The sequence below is a fragment of the Rhea pennata genome, chromosome 1, assembly GCF_028389875.1.
Source record: "Rhea pennata isolate bPtePen1 chromosome 1, bPtePen1.pri, whole genome shotgun sequence".
NCBI classification, from domain to species: domain Eukaryota; kingdom Metazoa; phylum Chordata; class Aves; order Rheiformes; family Rheidae; genus Rhea; species Rhea pennata.
Genome location: NC_084663.1, coordinates 128092853 through 128109838, shown reverse-complemented (window position 1 = coordinate 128109838; position 16986 = coordinate 128092853). Strand labels below are relative to the sequence as shown.

Below are 16986 nucleotides of genomic sequence, written 5' to 3'. Positions count from 1 at the left end.
CTCATTGATCTCAATATAGTACAATCTCATTTGTTGCTGAGCTGTAAAGTTGTGGCTGAAACAGGACCCAGCTTTAGTAGTGAGCATAGTGAAAACACCTGGATAAAGAATGTAAAGATAGGAAATATGTAGGGAATGTTAACTTTGTTTCTGATCTGTTGGCTCCATCTTGTATCTGACAGATCTGGGATTGCCTAATGCCTTTATTTTGTAAGGAATGTGCAAAATGATGGGAGCAGGTGAAAGGTTTCATACGCTAGGTAAATATTCTGGGGGTATTTTTCTGCTTCTGAGAGCATAAGCTTATGTTTTGGTAATAAAGTATTCATTACAGTCGATGATACACAGGCACATACTTACAGCAGAGGGCTTTCTGCAGCCTTCGGAGTTTCATGGCAGTTCTATAAGCCGAAAATCTGACATTGTTCAGGTCAGCTAAAAGGTGAAAATATTCAAATTTAAATTAGCTTTACATCTTAAAAATAACCAGACTCAAAAACAGGCTAATAAACTGAGCTAAAACATTACAATCGTTTCAAAAACAGAGGAAAAAATTATGTTAGAAACTATACTTCATTGAGAAAATGCACTCAAACCTTGACCATCATTCAAAAGAAAAATTGTACAAGTCTTACAGTGTTACTTCCCTGTCAAAGGCACTGAGCTTAAAGACTACTTTAAGTAATATTAGCAGTGACTAATAATGGTGCTGTAGGAGAATACCATAGCCTTTCACACTGTAGCCACTTTGAGAGAGGTAAGAATCTGAAACTCCTCCCTTTTTGTCTGATGTATTAAGTCAGGTTGCTTGCTAGGCAGACGAGAAAAAGAGCTCTACATGGTGGTGGTGGGGAGTTGGCAATGATAAGCTACTACATAAGCTAAGTAAAAAACACACAATGAAACTGTTGTACTTTTTACTTAAGATTGATACAGGCTATGCCAGGAATATCCAAAATATTCCTGGCAAAAATTCAGTTACTCAGCCCAGTAAGTTTTCAGGCGTACCTCTGAAATTGCATAGAGCTGATAAGTTGTAAGGGGAGCGTGGAAAGGAATTAAAACTGACAAGAAATAAATGATATAATAAGATTTTTGTTAAAACACTCTCAGGTGGCTATCAAATGTCTTCAAAACTCTCCACTACACAGAAGAATGTTTAACCACTTGTTCCAAAATCAGAATCTTACAGAAAAAAAAAGGCAGACCACAGATCAAACCAATCAAATCAGACCAGTTGCACACTGCACAGAAACATCTCTACATTTTTGAGGCTAAGTAAGAGCTATGTAAACATTCAACACTGAATTATGGTTCTCTCCAGAGCAAAGCATAGCAACTGTTCAATAGTCCAAGCAGCAAATACCAAACAAAAACAAGAGGATGAATTTTTGGTCATAATGTGTTTTGGACCGAATATATCCAGGAAAATGTATTTTTACTCCTTCTGTTCCATATATCTTTGTGAAAGACTGAAGAAGACACGTTTGTTCTAATCCTGGCTCCAGTTCTGCTAAGAGCAAACTTGGACAAACCCCTTTGCACCAAGAATGAAGATCGATTTACTGAAAGCGAAGTCAAAGCTACTATGGCTAAAATCCTGCCGGTACCTCAGCTAACCCATTTCCAACTAGATTCAGCCTCTCTGCACTACAGTTCAGATATACCACCACTTGCATTGTCCAGAGCTGAACTCAAGAAGTAAAAGTTAGTGCATAATTTTGGCAAAGGGCTTACGTGTGCACAAGCATACATACTACCTAAACTAACTGCATACTGATGCAATGCTGTAGCTTCAATTGAAGAGAACATAAACTATCAACTTCACTGTTTTCAGAGTAAGTAAATGAACTGGTGCTGTTACCAAGTGAAATTACTGGCTCCTTGCAGGGACATTACAGGGCACCTCCACTGAGAATCCGAGCAGTGCATGGGGGCACTTCTATGTGCTACAGCGTGCCCCATCCATACTGCTCAAAGAACAGAATGCCTCCTAGCATGCTTTGGGCCACAAAGATAATGAAGGGACTGCAAAACCTCCCACATAAGGAGAGGCTGAGAGTGCTGGTGCACTTCAGCCTGGAGAAGAAAAGGTTCGGGGGAATCTCACCAATCGGTATAAGTATTTGAGGGAAGGGTGTCAAAAGGATGGGGCCAGACTCTTCTTGCAGAGCCCTGTGGCAAGACAACACGCAACGGGCACAAACATACACAGGAAATTTCACTCGCACACAAGAAAACCATAAGGGTGGTTGAGTACTGAGCCAGGTTACCCAGAGAGGTTGTGGACTCTCCATTCTCAGAGATGTTCAGAAGCTCTCTAGACAGGATCCTGGGCAGCCTGCTCTAGGTAACTCTGAGCAGGGGTTTGGACCAGATGATCTCCAGAGGTGCCTGCTGGCCTCAATTGTTCTTTGATAAGCTATCCAAATAACTCCTGGGCACAGATATTCATGGATGGTAGAACGTGCTAGGAACCATCCCAACAGATAGGTCGACCAACTGTAATTTAAGGGTTTACTAGTACAGAAATAGGTTGTTCAGTGCCAGCTGGCTTCAGGGCCCAGGAACATTTGTGAATGCATTTAATTTACTAATTCTGATGAAAATTGTGGGGCCTAAGGAGTTAATGATGGGAAAGTGCTTTGCAAATGTGAACTACTCATTGAATACAGAAAGAACAAAGTGATACTAGCTCAGAATAGCTCAGGCAGCCTACTGGGCTAAACAGACCTAATAAGCTGCCTCCAAGAGCAGAGAAAGAATATTATGAAAATATTATGAAAAATACGGCAAACAGAACAATTCTTTAAAGAAGCTCAATGCACATACCAGCAAACTTGTTTGTAACGGAATTTTGGGTATCCTAGTACCATTTACAATGCTGTACAAGTTTGAGTAGCAGAGGGAATATAGGTTCCATTACATAAATATATTTTAATTAAACAGTTCTGAATGAATAACTTGAGGTTCAATAATTCAATAGTCTTGCATACCTAAATAAAAACTGAGGAGTGTCTCTAAAACACCATCTTACAAGAGAAATGGAAAACTTTCAGCTTAGTATACAATTTCATTTTCTTTGCATAGTTCCATATACCTTTCTAATAAGCAGTTCTCTGGTGTATTGTTCCTGCCAGCACTCTCTCTCACAAAAACACTGATAGGTCCAGAAACCTTAATGGGGTGTGGAATAAACTGTGTAATTTCTATAAAGTAACTTAATCTGTCTTGAAGGCAAATTAATAAAGCAGTCCCTTGCCAACGCACTGTGACTTCAATTTCATTTTGTACCCTTGTTGTAACTCTGCACTTGTATTCTGCAAAACCAAAAAAAAAAAAAAAAAAAAAATCCTGGAAGTAACATTTTTATTTGATAAAAGTGAGACTCAGCAAAATTAAATACACTGGAGATTAATATAGATTATGGCTAGCATTTGATAAAAATGAGTAAGCATTCCCTAAATTTCAACTGACTATTCTGAAAAAGCTTTTCTACTTAAAATTTACTTTTTAAGAAGTAAATATATACACATATTTCAGTCCTCAGTCAGGGCAGAAAGTACAACTCATGAAGTCATTTAATCTCAACAGTGCTACAGTTTTCTTTTACAATACTTATAATGCACACTGAATTTCTTATCACATTTAATGACATTGCTTGTTGATCATCTACAACAAGATTGTTGCTAAGAAGTATCTGCACAATGTCAAGTGCTAGTTTCATAGCCCTCATCCCAGGTTTTGTGGAAGCTGTAGCAATACTAGCTTTTAGTTCTAAATGCTGAGGTCCAATATAGGGACAGCATGTCCCTACCCCGCTATCCTCTCTTTTCCCATTATCAATATTAGTTCATACTTAGTTCTTACCCCAATGTCAAATGCTCACAATCTGTTTGCTGTGCCAGCACCTCCATGCTCCTAATGAAAGATTTATCTGGTGATGACAGTCATTTACTACATTGCTGCCATACCATGCAATATCTTTCCTTCAGATTTTAGGCCCAGCAATTTTACCTTTTAATTTTATTCTTTTCTTCTATATTTGGGACCACTTTAAGGCTTTTTCTTGACCTCACTCACCAGTCTTCATTTGTCCCTTTCATCTATTTGCTGCCTGTTTTTCCATTTCTACCAAAATGGGTACAAAAATGGCACATTCTAATTATTTTAAATTCAAGTCTCTGCAACTAATAAAAGATTTTATGGCTCTTGAAAGACTACTGTGTTAGCATTTTATAACTAGAAGATAGGAATTCAAATTCTGAGCTAGACTGCAAAAGAAAGTAAGTTGTTCCTTGGAGAGAGCACAACAGTGAATCTCTACAAAACAAAGGCAGCTACAAACATCAGTTAAGAGAGACCAGCATCTAAGGATTTGCATAACTAACTCTCCATTTCCACCTTATCCTGTCAGTTAGTCATGCAGCTTAGAATTCACTTGTTTCAATAACTTTTTCCCCCCTCCTCTCTCTCTGATCTTAATAATTTAGCTCTCTTTCAACTCCTGTGAAACTCCTGCTGTTGCCATCTTGAACTACTGCTGGAAATAATGCAAACAAAGAACAATGAGAAGCCTCACATCTCTAATTGGGCTCAAATATTTCTCTTGCTTGCCTACAACTTCCTCTAAATGAACCCTGCATAAGATAAATAAGGGAAAAGATTGTCAGGGAATCAAGACTGGGTAACTCAGCTGGGTAACTCAGTAACATTAGTGGTAGCATCACCACTAACAGCAATGGAGGGAAATTTACAGTAAGGTAACACTTTGCTTGGCTGGAAGTCAAACATTACTGCTAAATATACATTGGGTGGAGGAGGGAGGAAAAAGTACAAACAGCAGCAATCTTTCGAGAGCCTATAAAACCACTAGTAGTTCCTCCTTTTTTTTTTTTTTTTTTCCCTAGGTCTGGAGAGAAAAATCTGATGCTTTCTTCACTCCCAAACAGTCAGGACCCACTAAGTGTTACCTCAAGAGCTTTTACAATCTCTGGTAGATAGGAAAACTATACATACAAAGCATGCTTTTCTCCAGCCTTTCCCTCCCTCTCCTAAGAGGGATGCACAGTCTCATCACTTGAAGGAGGTGATTAAAAGTCTGAAAACCCATGAGGTACGAGGCTGCAGATGATCTGCTGATCATTTTAATGATACCCCACCCCATCCCTATTCCTCATTGCTCAGAAGTAACTTTCAAACATAGATGAAAAAAATGTAAATGCTCAAGAGCACAAACTGCTTAGGTTCTCAACAACCATATAGTGAAAAAGGTTACCTGGTCACTGGAGAGGAACAGAACACATTTGAATATCAGTTCTTAATATTTACATGCAGGAATAAAAAGAAATCATGGTTCTCTAGTCACTCAGTCATGAATGAACTCTCTGTTCAAAGGGATAGAAATGCTTCTAGGGAAGAAGTTCTAAGATTATGTTACAGAAACATTGTAAGACAGAGCAGATGCCTATCACTCATCTCTACATAGCAGCAGATTCAATAAAAACTCCTGCAGTAGTAGGCACAGCAGTGAGATCACTCCATGTTCTTTGCAGGTTCTACCTCAGATACATCTTTTGCATCAGCCATTCAAATGTCTTTTTGAAAGCAAATTAAGGTGCTAAAGCATAAACAACTCCCAGAAACCAGAAATGTGCTTTTGACTACTACTTTTTGTTACAGACATTATTAGCACCTACATTTGTTTCACGACAATTGAGGCAGAAGGGAGAAGGTTATCTAGAAAATGGATTTCTTCCATGTCCATCAGTTGCCCACAAACTATTTATCAAGAACTTGTGCCTTTATTATACATATGACTTTAATGAAAAGGACTCCAAACTGTTAATAGTAAGAATTAAAATCAGAAATATTAAAGATAATCAGGTAATTGAATCATAACCTCTTCTGCATAATTCTGTATGCATGAGAGTAGTCCCAGAACAGAGGGGTTACATCCTTCCTCAAAAGAATTGGGGCAGTGTCATCAATGCACTTTTCAATGTTGTATTTCTATAGTATTGTAGAAATAGCAGTATTTATACAGAGCAGATCCTTCTGACAGTGAACAATCAGGTAAAATCACTCTTATTTGGAAAGGGTTCAACAATTTGCATCAGAAATCCTAATGATCAGCTAGAGTGTTTCACTCATTACTGACACAACATCAACAAATAAGATGTTGGAATTATTTTAAAAAAGATGCTAAATTTCAGTTTTTAGATTTTACATATGGATATGAACTTTTTTCCAAAAATATTTAAAACAGATCCTGAAGTTCTTGTACCTTTATTGAACAAAATGAGGTGGAGAGCACCCAAAAAAACAATTAAAAAGTAATTAAAAGTATTAAAAGTAATTAAAATTTTAAAGGTGGTCAGTAAGCTTCTAGGAAGATCATATTAAAAAAAAAAAAAAAAAAAAAAAAAAAAAAGATTTAGTGTCCAGCATGGAAGAACTTTTTTTCCTTAAGTAGCACACATCTATGACCCAGACAATAGATTTTCAGTAATGTGTTATCACTGAACTGCTTTGCATGGTCATTCTTGGAAAGACTAATCACTCTACAGTTGCTGCAGCTGCTAGGAGTGCGGAATGACTGGATGTGTCATTTGATAATGTACTGTCCTCTAACATAGACTAATCTGGCTGAGTGTTTAAACACTCTGGGATGAGACATACTATCTCCTGCCAAAGGTTGTTCAAATAATTTGTCTCTCACATGCAATGTAATTAGAAGGCATCTCAGAAAGTCCTTTTAACCTGGAAACCATTTTTTTTTTAGTTTAAAGAGAGCTACTTGTTTATATTATTGCGAATATTATTGTTATTATTTTTTAATGAATGAGGACAAAACACAATCATTTTACCTGATTTTACGGACAGTAATTTGCCTGGTTACCATTAAACTGAAAAGAACATTTTGAATGCTTCAGACACTAACTGCATCTCAAGAGTAAAATATGACATTGCCTTACTTCTTTCAAAGAATAAATTGGATCTCATCAGGTCAAATCCTCATTTGGACATTCTTATCAAATCCTCATCTGATAAAATTACCAGAGTTGTTTTTATATTAAAAAAAAAAACCCTTTTGTTTGCAAGGTGAATGAACCTACACTGACTCACCTGAAAACCTGAAAGTTTTACTGAACTATAGGTTGTGACATGCTCAAACAGCAATTCATAAATATATTGCCTGCAGTGGATAAATGATTCTGGAAATAACATGTCAGTGTCATCTCTGACAATGCCCATCTAGCTCAGCTTAAAAATTGTTTACTATACAATCCTGAATAGACCATAATTTCACCACTAGCCACTAAGTCTTCATGTTTCATCGGACATTTATAGCACTCTGTCTTTTCAAGAAGTCTCTTCTCACATAGATTCAACGTAGCTGAGATTCCCTGACGAGCTGATGAGAATACTCAATTTCTTCCTGCTGTACGAAACCTTTACGTAAATCTTCTAATGACGCCCTACAGTGGCATACATTGCCTCTTTAGGAACTGTAACTTAAAAATGCAAATGAGACAGATGCACAAAGGAAAGAAATTAATCAAGTAACACTGCTTAATATCAGTTGAGTCTTAGCCATTGACTCTTTTATTATAACAATAATTAATGCTATCATTTGCATTGCTTTGAGAATAAATAATGCTAAACATTGTTTTTATATATACAGACATACAGCTTAGCAACTCTCAATGAAGTGATACCAGCTTGCTGTACTAGAACAGTCCCACAGAGTAAAACAGCTGATAGAGTCTCTGCAAATTAATTAGTAAGTGGAAGATGCACAGGGCACCAAACTGCTACTGATTGCATTTATACCAAGAAGTGGATGAACAACACAGCATGTGCCAGCATGCTGATTATCTGATCAACTGACATGGCATTTGGGAACTTAGTTTCAGCATGTCATAGCTTTTCTTCAGCTTGCAAACTCAGAACTACAAGAGAGAGTATGATACAGACCTGGGTTTCACCCTATTTTGGGTTTGGAATGTGGCTAGGTTTTGCAGTCAGAAGCTCACCAGCGCTCCCATGTATGCTAGTTTAGATACAGCCTTAATGAAATATCATAAAACAAACAAACAGCAAACAAGTAGCTTCAAAAATATTACTGAACAGTGCCTATTTGCAAACCAAATGTGTAATACTCGAGTCAAACATTCCTACACATTCATGTATTCCATAACAGAACATTACTTTGCTCTCTCTGTAGTTTTCTCTTTCACAGACAATATACCTATGCTATAAATTTCTGGGGACACAAGGCTAAATACTCTTAATTGGTAGCCTATCAGGAAATTAAGGTTTCTCTGCCATAGTTACCTGCATTGATTGTTTGGAGCATGTCTATACAGGAGACAATCATTCTCTGGCAGAAAGACAGCATGCTCCAGGTCTGACTACTATCCAAGGCTGTTAGAACCCCCAAAATCCTATTTACTAGACTGAAAATTAAAATTTGTTATTCAGATTATAATTTGCTTGAAAATGACAGCAAAGGATAAATAATTTTTTTAAGCTTATATGCACCATCTCACTGAATTTCAGTAAATGTGCATGATAGGCACATCCTATTAATACAGACATGGGAATCAATGAGCTGGACATGAATAAAATCTCACAGAAAAACAATACACTGTGCAATAGTTTTGTAACAAAAATGCATAATTTTTAGAGCACAGAGGGGTAGTTTATCCTCTCCAGTAAGCATTTTATAAGGACAAATTAAACTACACAGACCCCCAAAAATATAATGCTTATTTACCTTGATCATTCCATCAGAGTTAAAACCTTACATTACCTATACTAACCTGTACAGAATCAAGAGCAACATGATGGCTGCTGTCAAAAGGCTGGTGGAGGCTCAGAAGTGCCTTTCAGCTTCCTCTCATCTTACATTAAGCAATTTAGACATTTCTTCCATATATTCTGCAGACAAACTGATACTCCCCTCCCCCTCCTGCTCCTAATTAAATGGAAAACCAGCATCAGCTGCAGCACTCTGCAGTCTCCTAGGGGTGGGTGTTTTTTATCCTGTTGTCTTACCTTGGTGAAATTAGGAGAGATAAACAGATGCATATGTCAACATTTCTGACTGCATCCTGCAGTTGGAATTACTGTTTACAATGACAGCAATGTGTCTCGAGGAAACACATACTGTCATTACATGGGAAGGTTGGCAGAGGGAGACACCAGCCAGCATAACATTATGACACAACGGAGAAGTTTTGCTGGGCCATCATTACAAAGGTTAGATTCATTTTCAGTTAAGGACAAAATGTTATCATTCTGAAAATAGCTGTCTGCAATTAAATGTTCACACTTGAAAGATAATCTGAAAAAAAAGCAATCTCAGACTTATTTGGTTTCTGCTCTTCCTATCTCTTTCCTCACCCAAAGGTCCTTGAATTCTCCAGGACACAGTGAAATACCACAAATTTTCATTTCAGTGTTGCCCTGCGATTATCATGAAAGGTGAGAAAAATTAATTTGCAAGGGTCTGTTAAAGAAATGGGAACACAGTAAAAAAGCAGAGCTGCTGCAGGGAAATTGCTTTTGGAAAAAAAAGCAGCTGGAGCAGTTCTTGCTACTTTAAAGACAGAAGGAAGTCAGAAGAAAATGGGAGTGGTTCATAATGGGGTAAATCCAATCTGGGGGAAGTTTGCCCAAATCAGCCTTTGAATCTCAGATGCATCGTTGACTTTTACTACCTTTCCCATTTCAGCATTTGCTTTTTTTACTGTGTTCTTAATTTACATAATAGTCAATCAACATCTATTAGATAAACTAAATGATGTAGCTAGGGTCATTACTCCAACTACCTCTTGCCACTCTGACTTGATTATGAAACAACAATCATGTTTAATGTTGACAGCTTCTCACGTAACTTGATTTAACCTTAACTAAATGAAGAGTGAAAAATTGGTCAGGAATAGATGGTTAATCAAAACTTACAGAATTGGTATGCTGTTTAAATAATAAAGAGCAGTCTGAAGCAAGCACTTTAAACAGCTTAAAAGCAAAAGCATCTCTTATAATATCAACGAGTTAAAAATTTATGATATACATATTAAATTTCAAATCAAACATTTTATAGTTATTACTACTATAACTGGCCATGTATCTGCAAATGAACTCAAAGAGACTTTGGAAACACTCCTTCATGAGCAGGCTATTTTATAATTTCTTCCTAATGGTTCTTTCTGCTTTCTCTGATGCAGTCACTATTGGAGGCAGAATATGGGACCTCTTGGACCAACAGCCTGACCAGCTACAGTTGTAGCATTTTTCTATGTTCTTTTTATGAGTACCAGATAATCCTCCCAGTTAATTTAGCTTCAAATCCCTAAAAATAGAAATATTTTGGCCATACCAGAAAAAAATAAAGAAGTCACAGACAATAAATTTAGAACTTTGAATTCATCTATTTTAGCAAAATATAATCATTAGTAGGTGTGTGAACTGGATGCATGAAGAATAAAACCAATACCACTCCTCTTTTTACAGAAAGGCCTTTTGTGGCTCAAAGACAGAGGCCAATGAATGTTACCTTGTCGAGACTGCAACTTTCCTCATTCATTTAAAAGAAATTAACTTTTCAGTAATTTTTAAGAATATAAGTTAGACATAAGGATCCCTAGTATATTATGATGTACTGGCATCACAAAATGTGGTATATTTACAGAAAGGAAAGACACCAGTCAGTATCAAGAGATGTACAGAGAACTACATCACATAGCTGAATTATTCCTTACGGGCTGAGTGTAGGAGTTAGAAAGACAGAAATGAAAAGCATTGATGGGTTTGTTGTCATTTTTTTGTATTTGCCTGAATTGTAAAATTCACGTATTCTACTGTATTTTTAGATTGCATATATACTGCAAAAAGATAGCTAAGCTCTTTACTAGTTTCTTCATATGAATGAGAAGAAAAATGTAGATCCTTACTTGGGGAAAAATAATAGGACCTAATGAGTATGCAATACAAAATCAACTTTAATAATATCTTTTCAGATAAAATATTACCGAACAGTCTGAAAAGACTTCAAACATCCCATTATTACCGTTTTGACCTGAGGCAAAGCAAAGCACTGAAAACACACTAAGGGTTCTATTCAAGACTAAACGGGTTATGCTTGCATTATGCAATTTGTATGAGAGTTAGACAATGCTGAATATACTTGATTCAAAAATAAAATAAAATGGTGGGTTATTTAGTAGCTATTTTATCAAAGCTTCATCCTACATGGCAATGCACAAGGAATCGCCTTGGTTCTGTACTCATACTAATAAAAATATATATTATGCATCCTTTGCCAAAACTAGTATTGCTTCTGTACTAATAAGCACTTGGTCCCAGCTCAGAAAGAAAACTCTAGCCAAAGAGACCACTGTGCTTTCGGACATTTCATGCTTCTGAAGGGAAAACAACATTTTATGGGGCGGGGGTCTGCCTAAACATGTTCTTTAAGCAGTCAGATATAAGAATGGCTTAAACTCTTGACATCCAGGTGATATACACAATGATAAAATTTTCAGTTAAACTAAAAGCAAACTGACTTCAACCATCCTTTGAACGGTTGACCTGAAGCCATCAGGGCAGTTTCTCCCTCATCTATAGTTACCTCTTCACTTCTTGATATTCAAGAGTAATCTAGCTGAAACACGGAAATATCAGAAGAAGAAGAGTTTCATCAGAGCTTTAGGTCTGACCAGCAACAGCATCAGAAATATTTTGCAATCTCCAGATCAAAGTAGCCTGCAGAGTCAGATTGCAGTTCAATTAACAGGGAACTGTTCGAAGATCTACCATACTAAAGAGATGTCTGCATGCACGATCACTATTTGTCCTAATACTCTAAACTACTCACTTTAAGAGAGGAAATATAAAGAAGAGAAACACAGCAATACATTATAATTAAGTGGCAAGTCAACACTTGTCTGCTTTGGCATTCAATTAGCCTGAATTTATACACTTTATTGTCCCTTGCTGATATATAGAACAGTATTCTGAATTATTTATAAAACATAAATTGTTGCCACATTACTAATACTATAAGCAGAAATTGACTTCACACTATTTCATTTCATCATACTGTTTTTCTAAAAAATTTGGAGTATGTCTTTATCTCAGTGCAGTGCAGAGATACCTGAGTTAGCTTGAAACAAATTAGTTGAGCTACTTGCAAACAGTCTAATTATGTCAGCATAGAGTTTAGCAGGAGATAATTTAAGCTATTTTTCACCAAGGTAAATAAGCCTGCACTGAATGCTAGACTGGACTGCCCTGGTACTTGAGCTAACTTGTTCAAAACTGGTTTATGTACCCTTTGCTGTAGAGATGTAGCTTCCTTTATGAGTGCAGCATATTCGTTGATATTTCTTTTAAAAAGAAATAGCTTATTTTTTATTATACTCTCTCTTATTTATTCGAAAGACCATTAAGAGGAAATAGCTATTAAATGGTCTATAAAGCAGCCTATAGTAGAGTATGGATTGACCTATTGTATCTTATAGACGTCCTTCTATTAATAAAATCAAAAGCTGCTGAAAACGTCCATCAGAGAAGCACATCTGTAATCATATCAAGATTGCAATTTGGGTATTCAAAATAGTATCATGACAGCTGCCATGCGTTCCAAGTGTTGAAAGTGCTTCCTACTATCCAAAAGTCAACATTAACAGCAGCTTGGTTTGATTTTTCATCTGCCTTTTGTAAAACAGATTAGAGTGAAAAGGTTCACAATTATACTTCTGTTTTATGATTTTTTTTTTAATATCTGTCTTAGTTTTTCTCGTAAGAATTTGCAGCAATGCACCTCAATTACTTAGTAAATCCAGTGCACATTCCAAATAGGCTAATGTAAATATCAGTTTTATCTACAGTGTGTTTGAAATGTGTTATTATAGCCTACATATTTCTCTGACAGAAAATTTAATCTTGATCTAAGCACCAGCCTCTCTCTTTCACTTAATTTTATTTTACTACTCCTGGAAATCTTTGTCTTAATAATTAATTCAGTTTTTTTTTAAAAAAAAGAAAAAAGAAAAAAAGAAGGTACATAAAAGGTAGATATGTCTTACCTAAAGACTGGTAAAGCTCAGTCATTTTGGGATGATCCCAGCAGGTGGTTTGTGTCTCATGGCTACAACACAAAATACAAAAGTTAGTAGAACAAAATGCTGGATTTTCTCTTTCCATTGCACAAAGAGTAGTCCAAGGTCTGTATCACAATACTGTCCCAGAATATCACCGGTATTCTGGGCTGCTAAAGGAGAGAGTCTCATCAGTGGTAGACATGCCTTCTTTCAAAACTAGCTGTTATTGTGGAGCATTATATTTAGGCGTGAGCTCCAAAAGTAAAACTAAAAGTACAGCTAACATTAAAAACACTGTAAATATTTATCTATATCATAATGTTTTGGGGAATTTGTAAACACACCAATTAGTTTTTAAAAAGTCTTTGTTTCATACGGATCATCCCAAATTGGAGGACAAATGTTTAGAAACTTCTTAGTTGTTCTCAACAACTTTTATGAAAGTTCTCACCAGATATTGACATCCATTGTATTTTTGACCTGTTTTACTCTGAACGCTTTCTACTCTTTTAGGTATGTTGCATAAAAGCTACCAAATGCAACAACTGCAATCTATTCATTTCATTCCAAACATCTGTAGTAAATTCTCACATAACACTCCATTGAATCACCACTGTCTTATACTGCTTTTCAGGCCAATGTGTTGTACCCCACATATTGATGGTCTCCTTATTTAAGGCTATTTATTCCTCTTGTTGGTTCGTGGGACTCCCAGGCCCTTTCACTTGCCTGAGAGATCCCTGATAAGTTTCAGGAGACAGAGCAGTTGGGAAGCCAGGAAAAAACTAAAATGGGGTTATGAAACTCTGCAGTATGACTAGAATGTTAATTGGACAATCTCTGCATTGAAGCTAGCAATCTTTAGTTTTGCAACAAAATATGTTGCCAAAAGACATGCAGAGCATGAGAAAGTCAACGAAATAAAGCATTAGTGTAATAAAAACTCATGTCTCCAAAGTTTACATATTTTATGATTTTTTTAAATGACAATATACATAGTATGATCCTGCTTCCATTAACATGGAAAACTTAGAAATAAAATTCTCTTTATCTACTCAGTATTCACTAAAGACCTGGTCACACAGTATTCAGCTATATTAAAAGATGACTATATGCATTCATTAAAAAAAATCTGAAAAGTATACCCAATATATGTAATTGCAATCCCATTTGCAGTCCCTGTACTTAAAAAGCAGACATCCTGGTTCCAACACACACTCATAATTTGGAGGAAAATATGAAACACAGCAGGACCTGATCCACAGTGCCTAGAGTCACTGTAACATACATCTTGTAGCTCCAGGGGATAAAATCACAACCCAGGGGGCAAACTGAATGCTCTTGTATAACAAACAGTGCACTAAGAAACCAATACAATGATGTTGTTTTAGAGAACAAACTGTCCTTGAGTTCTTCTTAAGGCAGTGACTTTCCAAAGCACATCCTCACAGGTATAATTTAGGCTAAAAAGGGGTAAAGATTTCAACAAAACACTTCAACATGACCACTACTAAAGGAAAAGTCATGACATGTTTCTTACTGTGATTCAATTTTCATCTGAAAGACTGGCTATTTACCTGATCCCAGTGAACAGTTTATTGCCCCATCCATATATTCATGAGCTGTGTATAATGATTTCCAGATTTTGCTCTGGTAATTGCTAGAAAGAATAAAATTGAGGAGATCATAGGCAATAAGCTTAAGGAAAAATGCAGGCACAGTGTTGCTCTACCTGGACAAAAAGATTAAAAAAAAAAAAAAAAAAAAAGGAAACTTTTATCAACCTCAGCATCTGCTCTTCCCAGTTATGGTGGCTAAAGATAGTGAAAGAGGGAGAAGGACACTGGAACACCTGAAGTAGTCTTGTTCTTTGCTTTGGTAAAAAAATTACAAGTGCAATGAGAGGTGGCTGCAATCACATTAAGTAATCTGAGATTTGTCTGTTTCTCAAATGCAGCAACTTGGTAGCTTAAAGTGAAAACCTGCTTATCTGAGTCAACCCCATCCGAGTTTCTGAATTTCTTACCATGTTTGGTATATAGGGAAGGTTCTACAGCTTTTAGCATATCCAGTTAAAATGCACTTTTGTGGTAAAACAGAAGCAGTTCAATTTATACACTGATGCCATAAAAATTTGGCTACCACAAGCCTCTGCATGTATTGTAGCAGCCTGATGGAAGAGAGTGTATTTATTGCAAAGGAACTCTGTAGTGAGAGATTTTGTGATTTAGGTAAATGGATTGCTGAACCAACTAAACATTCAAATCCATAAATCAGTGACCGCAGTTCGTTAGCACCCAATGTTAGTTCCACATCGATAGCTCATGAGGCATGAGCCTGACATTCCTGTCTTACTTCCCTGCGGACAGGTAGCCCCCAAATGGGGCTATTACAGGGAAAAAAAAAGTCCAGAATTGCAAATAAATGGGTTTGTCAAATTGAAGGCTGAATTGAAGCCGGTGAAACAAACTTAGGAATTTTGCTGATCATTTTCTCCGCATCTCTTTATTATCTAAAATGCTATGTGTGAAGTACTTGTCAGATACTTGAATAGCAACTGTGCCATTGATTCATATGTCAGATCTTAAAGATAAAATGGAAGAAAAAAAGAACTTATGCACAGAGTTACAGGAAGGGTCTGAAAATATTCTGCTTAATCTTCCCTGTAAAATCAGTTTGGAAGCCTCAGATTATTCTGTGGATAAACTATATCACTTTATATTCCATAGCTGTTAATCTGGTAGTTTTCAAAGGCACTGATTCCCCATTAAAATATTTTAAAGCCATCAGATATCTGGTAAAGAGGTTGTAAGCAAATATTCATAGAGAATTCTAGAATCATATGCCTGTATGGAAGAGAAGAACAAAAGGATCATTTTAGATGTAGAAAACTGTTACGCTTAATCACTCTTCAACATTACATGGGTGATCATATTTGTATTGATTTTTTTTTTTATGGTAAGGCCTAACCATGTATCATTGAATTTCAGTGTGTATGGATTAAGTTTATGGCATTTATTAATCATCTGGAAAATACATAAATTGATTCCCCTAAGATCTTGTAAATAAAATTTCCATTGCCAGAAAAATACTGGATTTCAACTGTTTTCATAAACTGTTAATGTAAATAACCCCAGCTATATGGTGTGCTTTTCTTTGATGTGTATAAAATTAATTCCCTCAGAAATGTACCTTTTATTAGGAGCTGCTTTCCTCACTTCATCTACAGGTTAGAAAGATAGAATTTGTAAGGTAGCTAAATTTCCCCTTCTATTCCCCCCCCCCCACACACACACACACCCTCCACTTTGTTTCAAGTTAAAGAAAATAGATCTTTGTTTAGGGTAAAAATATAAAGTCAGTGTTCACATAACTCTTGCCTTTGCTATCTAAGCAATGACTGGGTGATGGGCAGAAAACCCCATATCAGGTTTGTATTATGATTCTTGGCAATTCAGCAGAGATTACTGAACTTCATATCCTGTAAGAGAGCAAGGGACAGACTCAAGAGCCATCGGCACACTTCTTAGCGCTTGCAAGAAACTGAATGTTTTAAAGAAAACTGAACCTAGGTCGCTGTGAATTCTGCAAAGGTTCTGTACCCGTGAAGAGTAAGGGCAGATTTTACTAGTACTTTACATGCAGAACACAAGAAGGCTGCAGCTATTTCACTCCAGCTAAAAAGCCTTTGCCTCTTAACTGAACATTTTCAGCCCAGAAAGTTATCAACAATTCTGCACACAAGTGCAGCTCAAGGAAAGGTTAGATTCCATTGAGACTATTCTTCATAAGCCTCTTTGCCATTTTCAAAGGCCATTTAATTGTGAGCTTTGGGGTTGGACTGGTGGGGGAGGATTTGTGTGTATGCCCT

At 36.5% G+C, this 16986-nt stretch overlaps 1 protein-coding gene across 14 annotated transcripts in view; it reads right to left on the bottom strand.

The window, feature by feature from the left end:
- DMD (dystrophin) overlaps window positions 1-16986 on the bottom strand; it is a 1316389-nt gene that overhangs the window by 72006 nt on the left and 1227397 nt on the right. For all 14 annotated transcript variants that reach the window (XM_062600033.1, XM_062599961.1, XM_062599984.1 and 11 more), the window contains 2 exons: window positions 13101-13162; window positions 361-435 (listed from right to left, as the gene is read on the bottom strand). In XM_062600033.1, the coding sequence (XP_062456017.1) occupies window positions 361-435; window positions 13101-13162 (137 nt within the window). The remainder of the gene's footprint in view (window positions 1-360; window positions 436-13100; window positions 13163-16986) is intronic.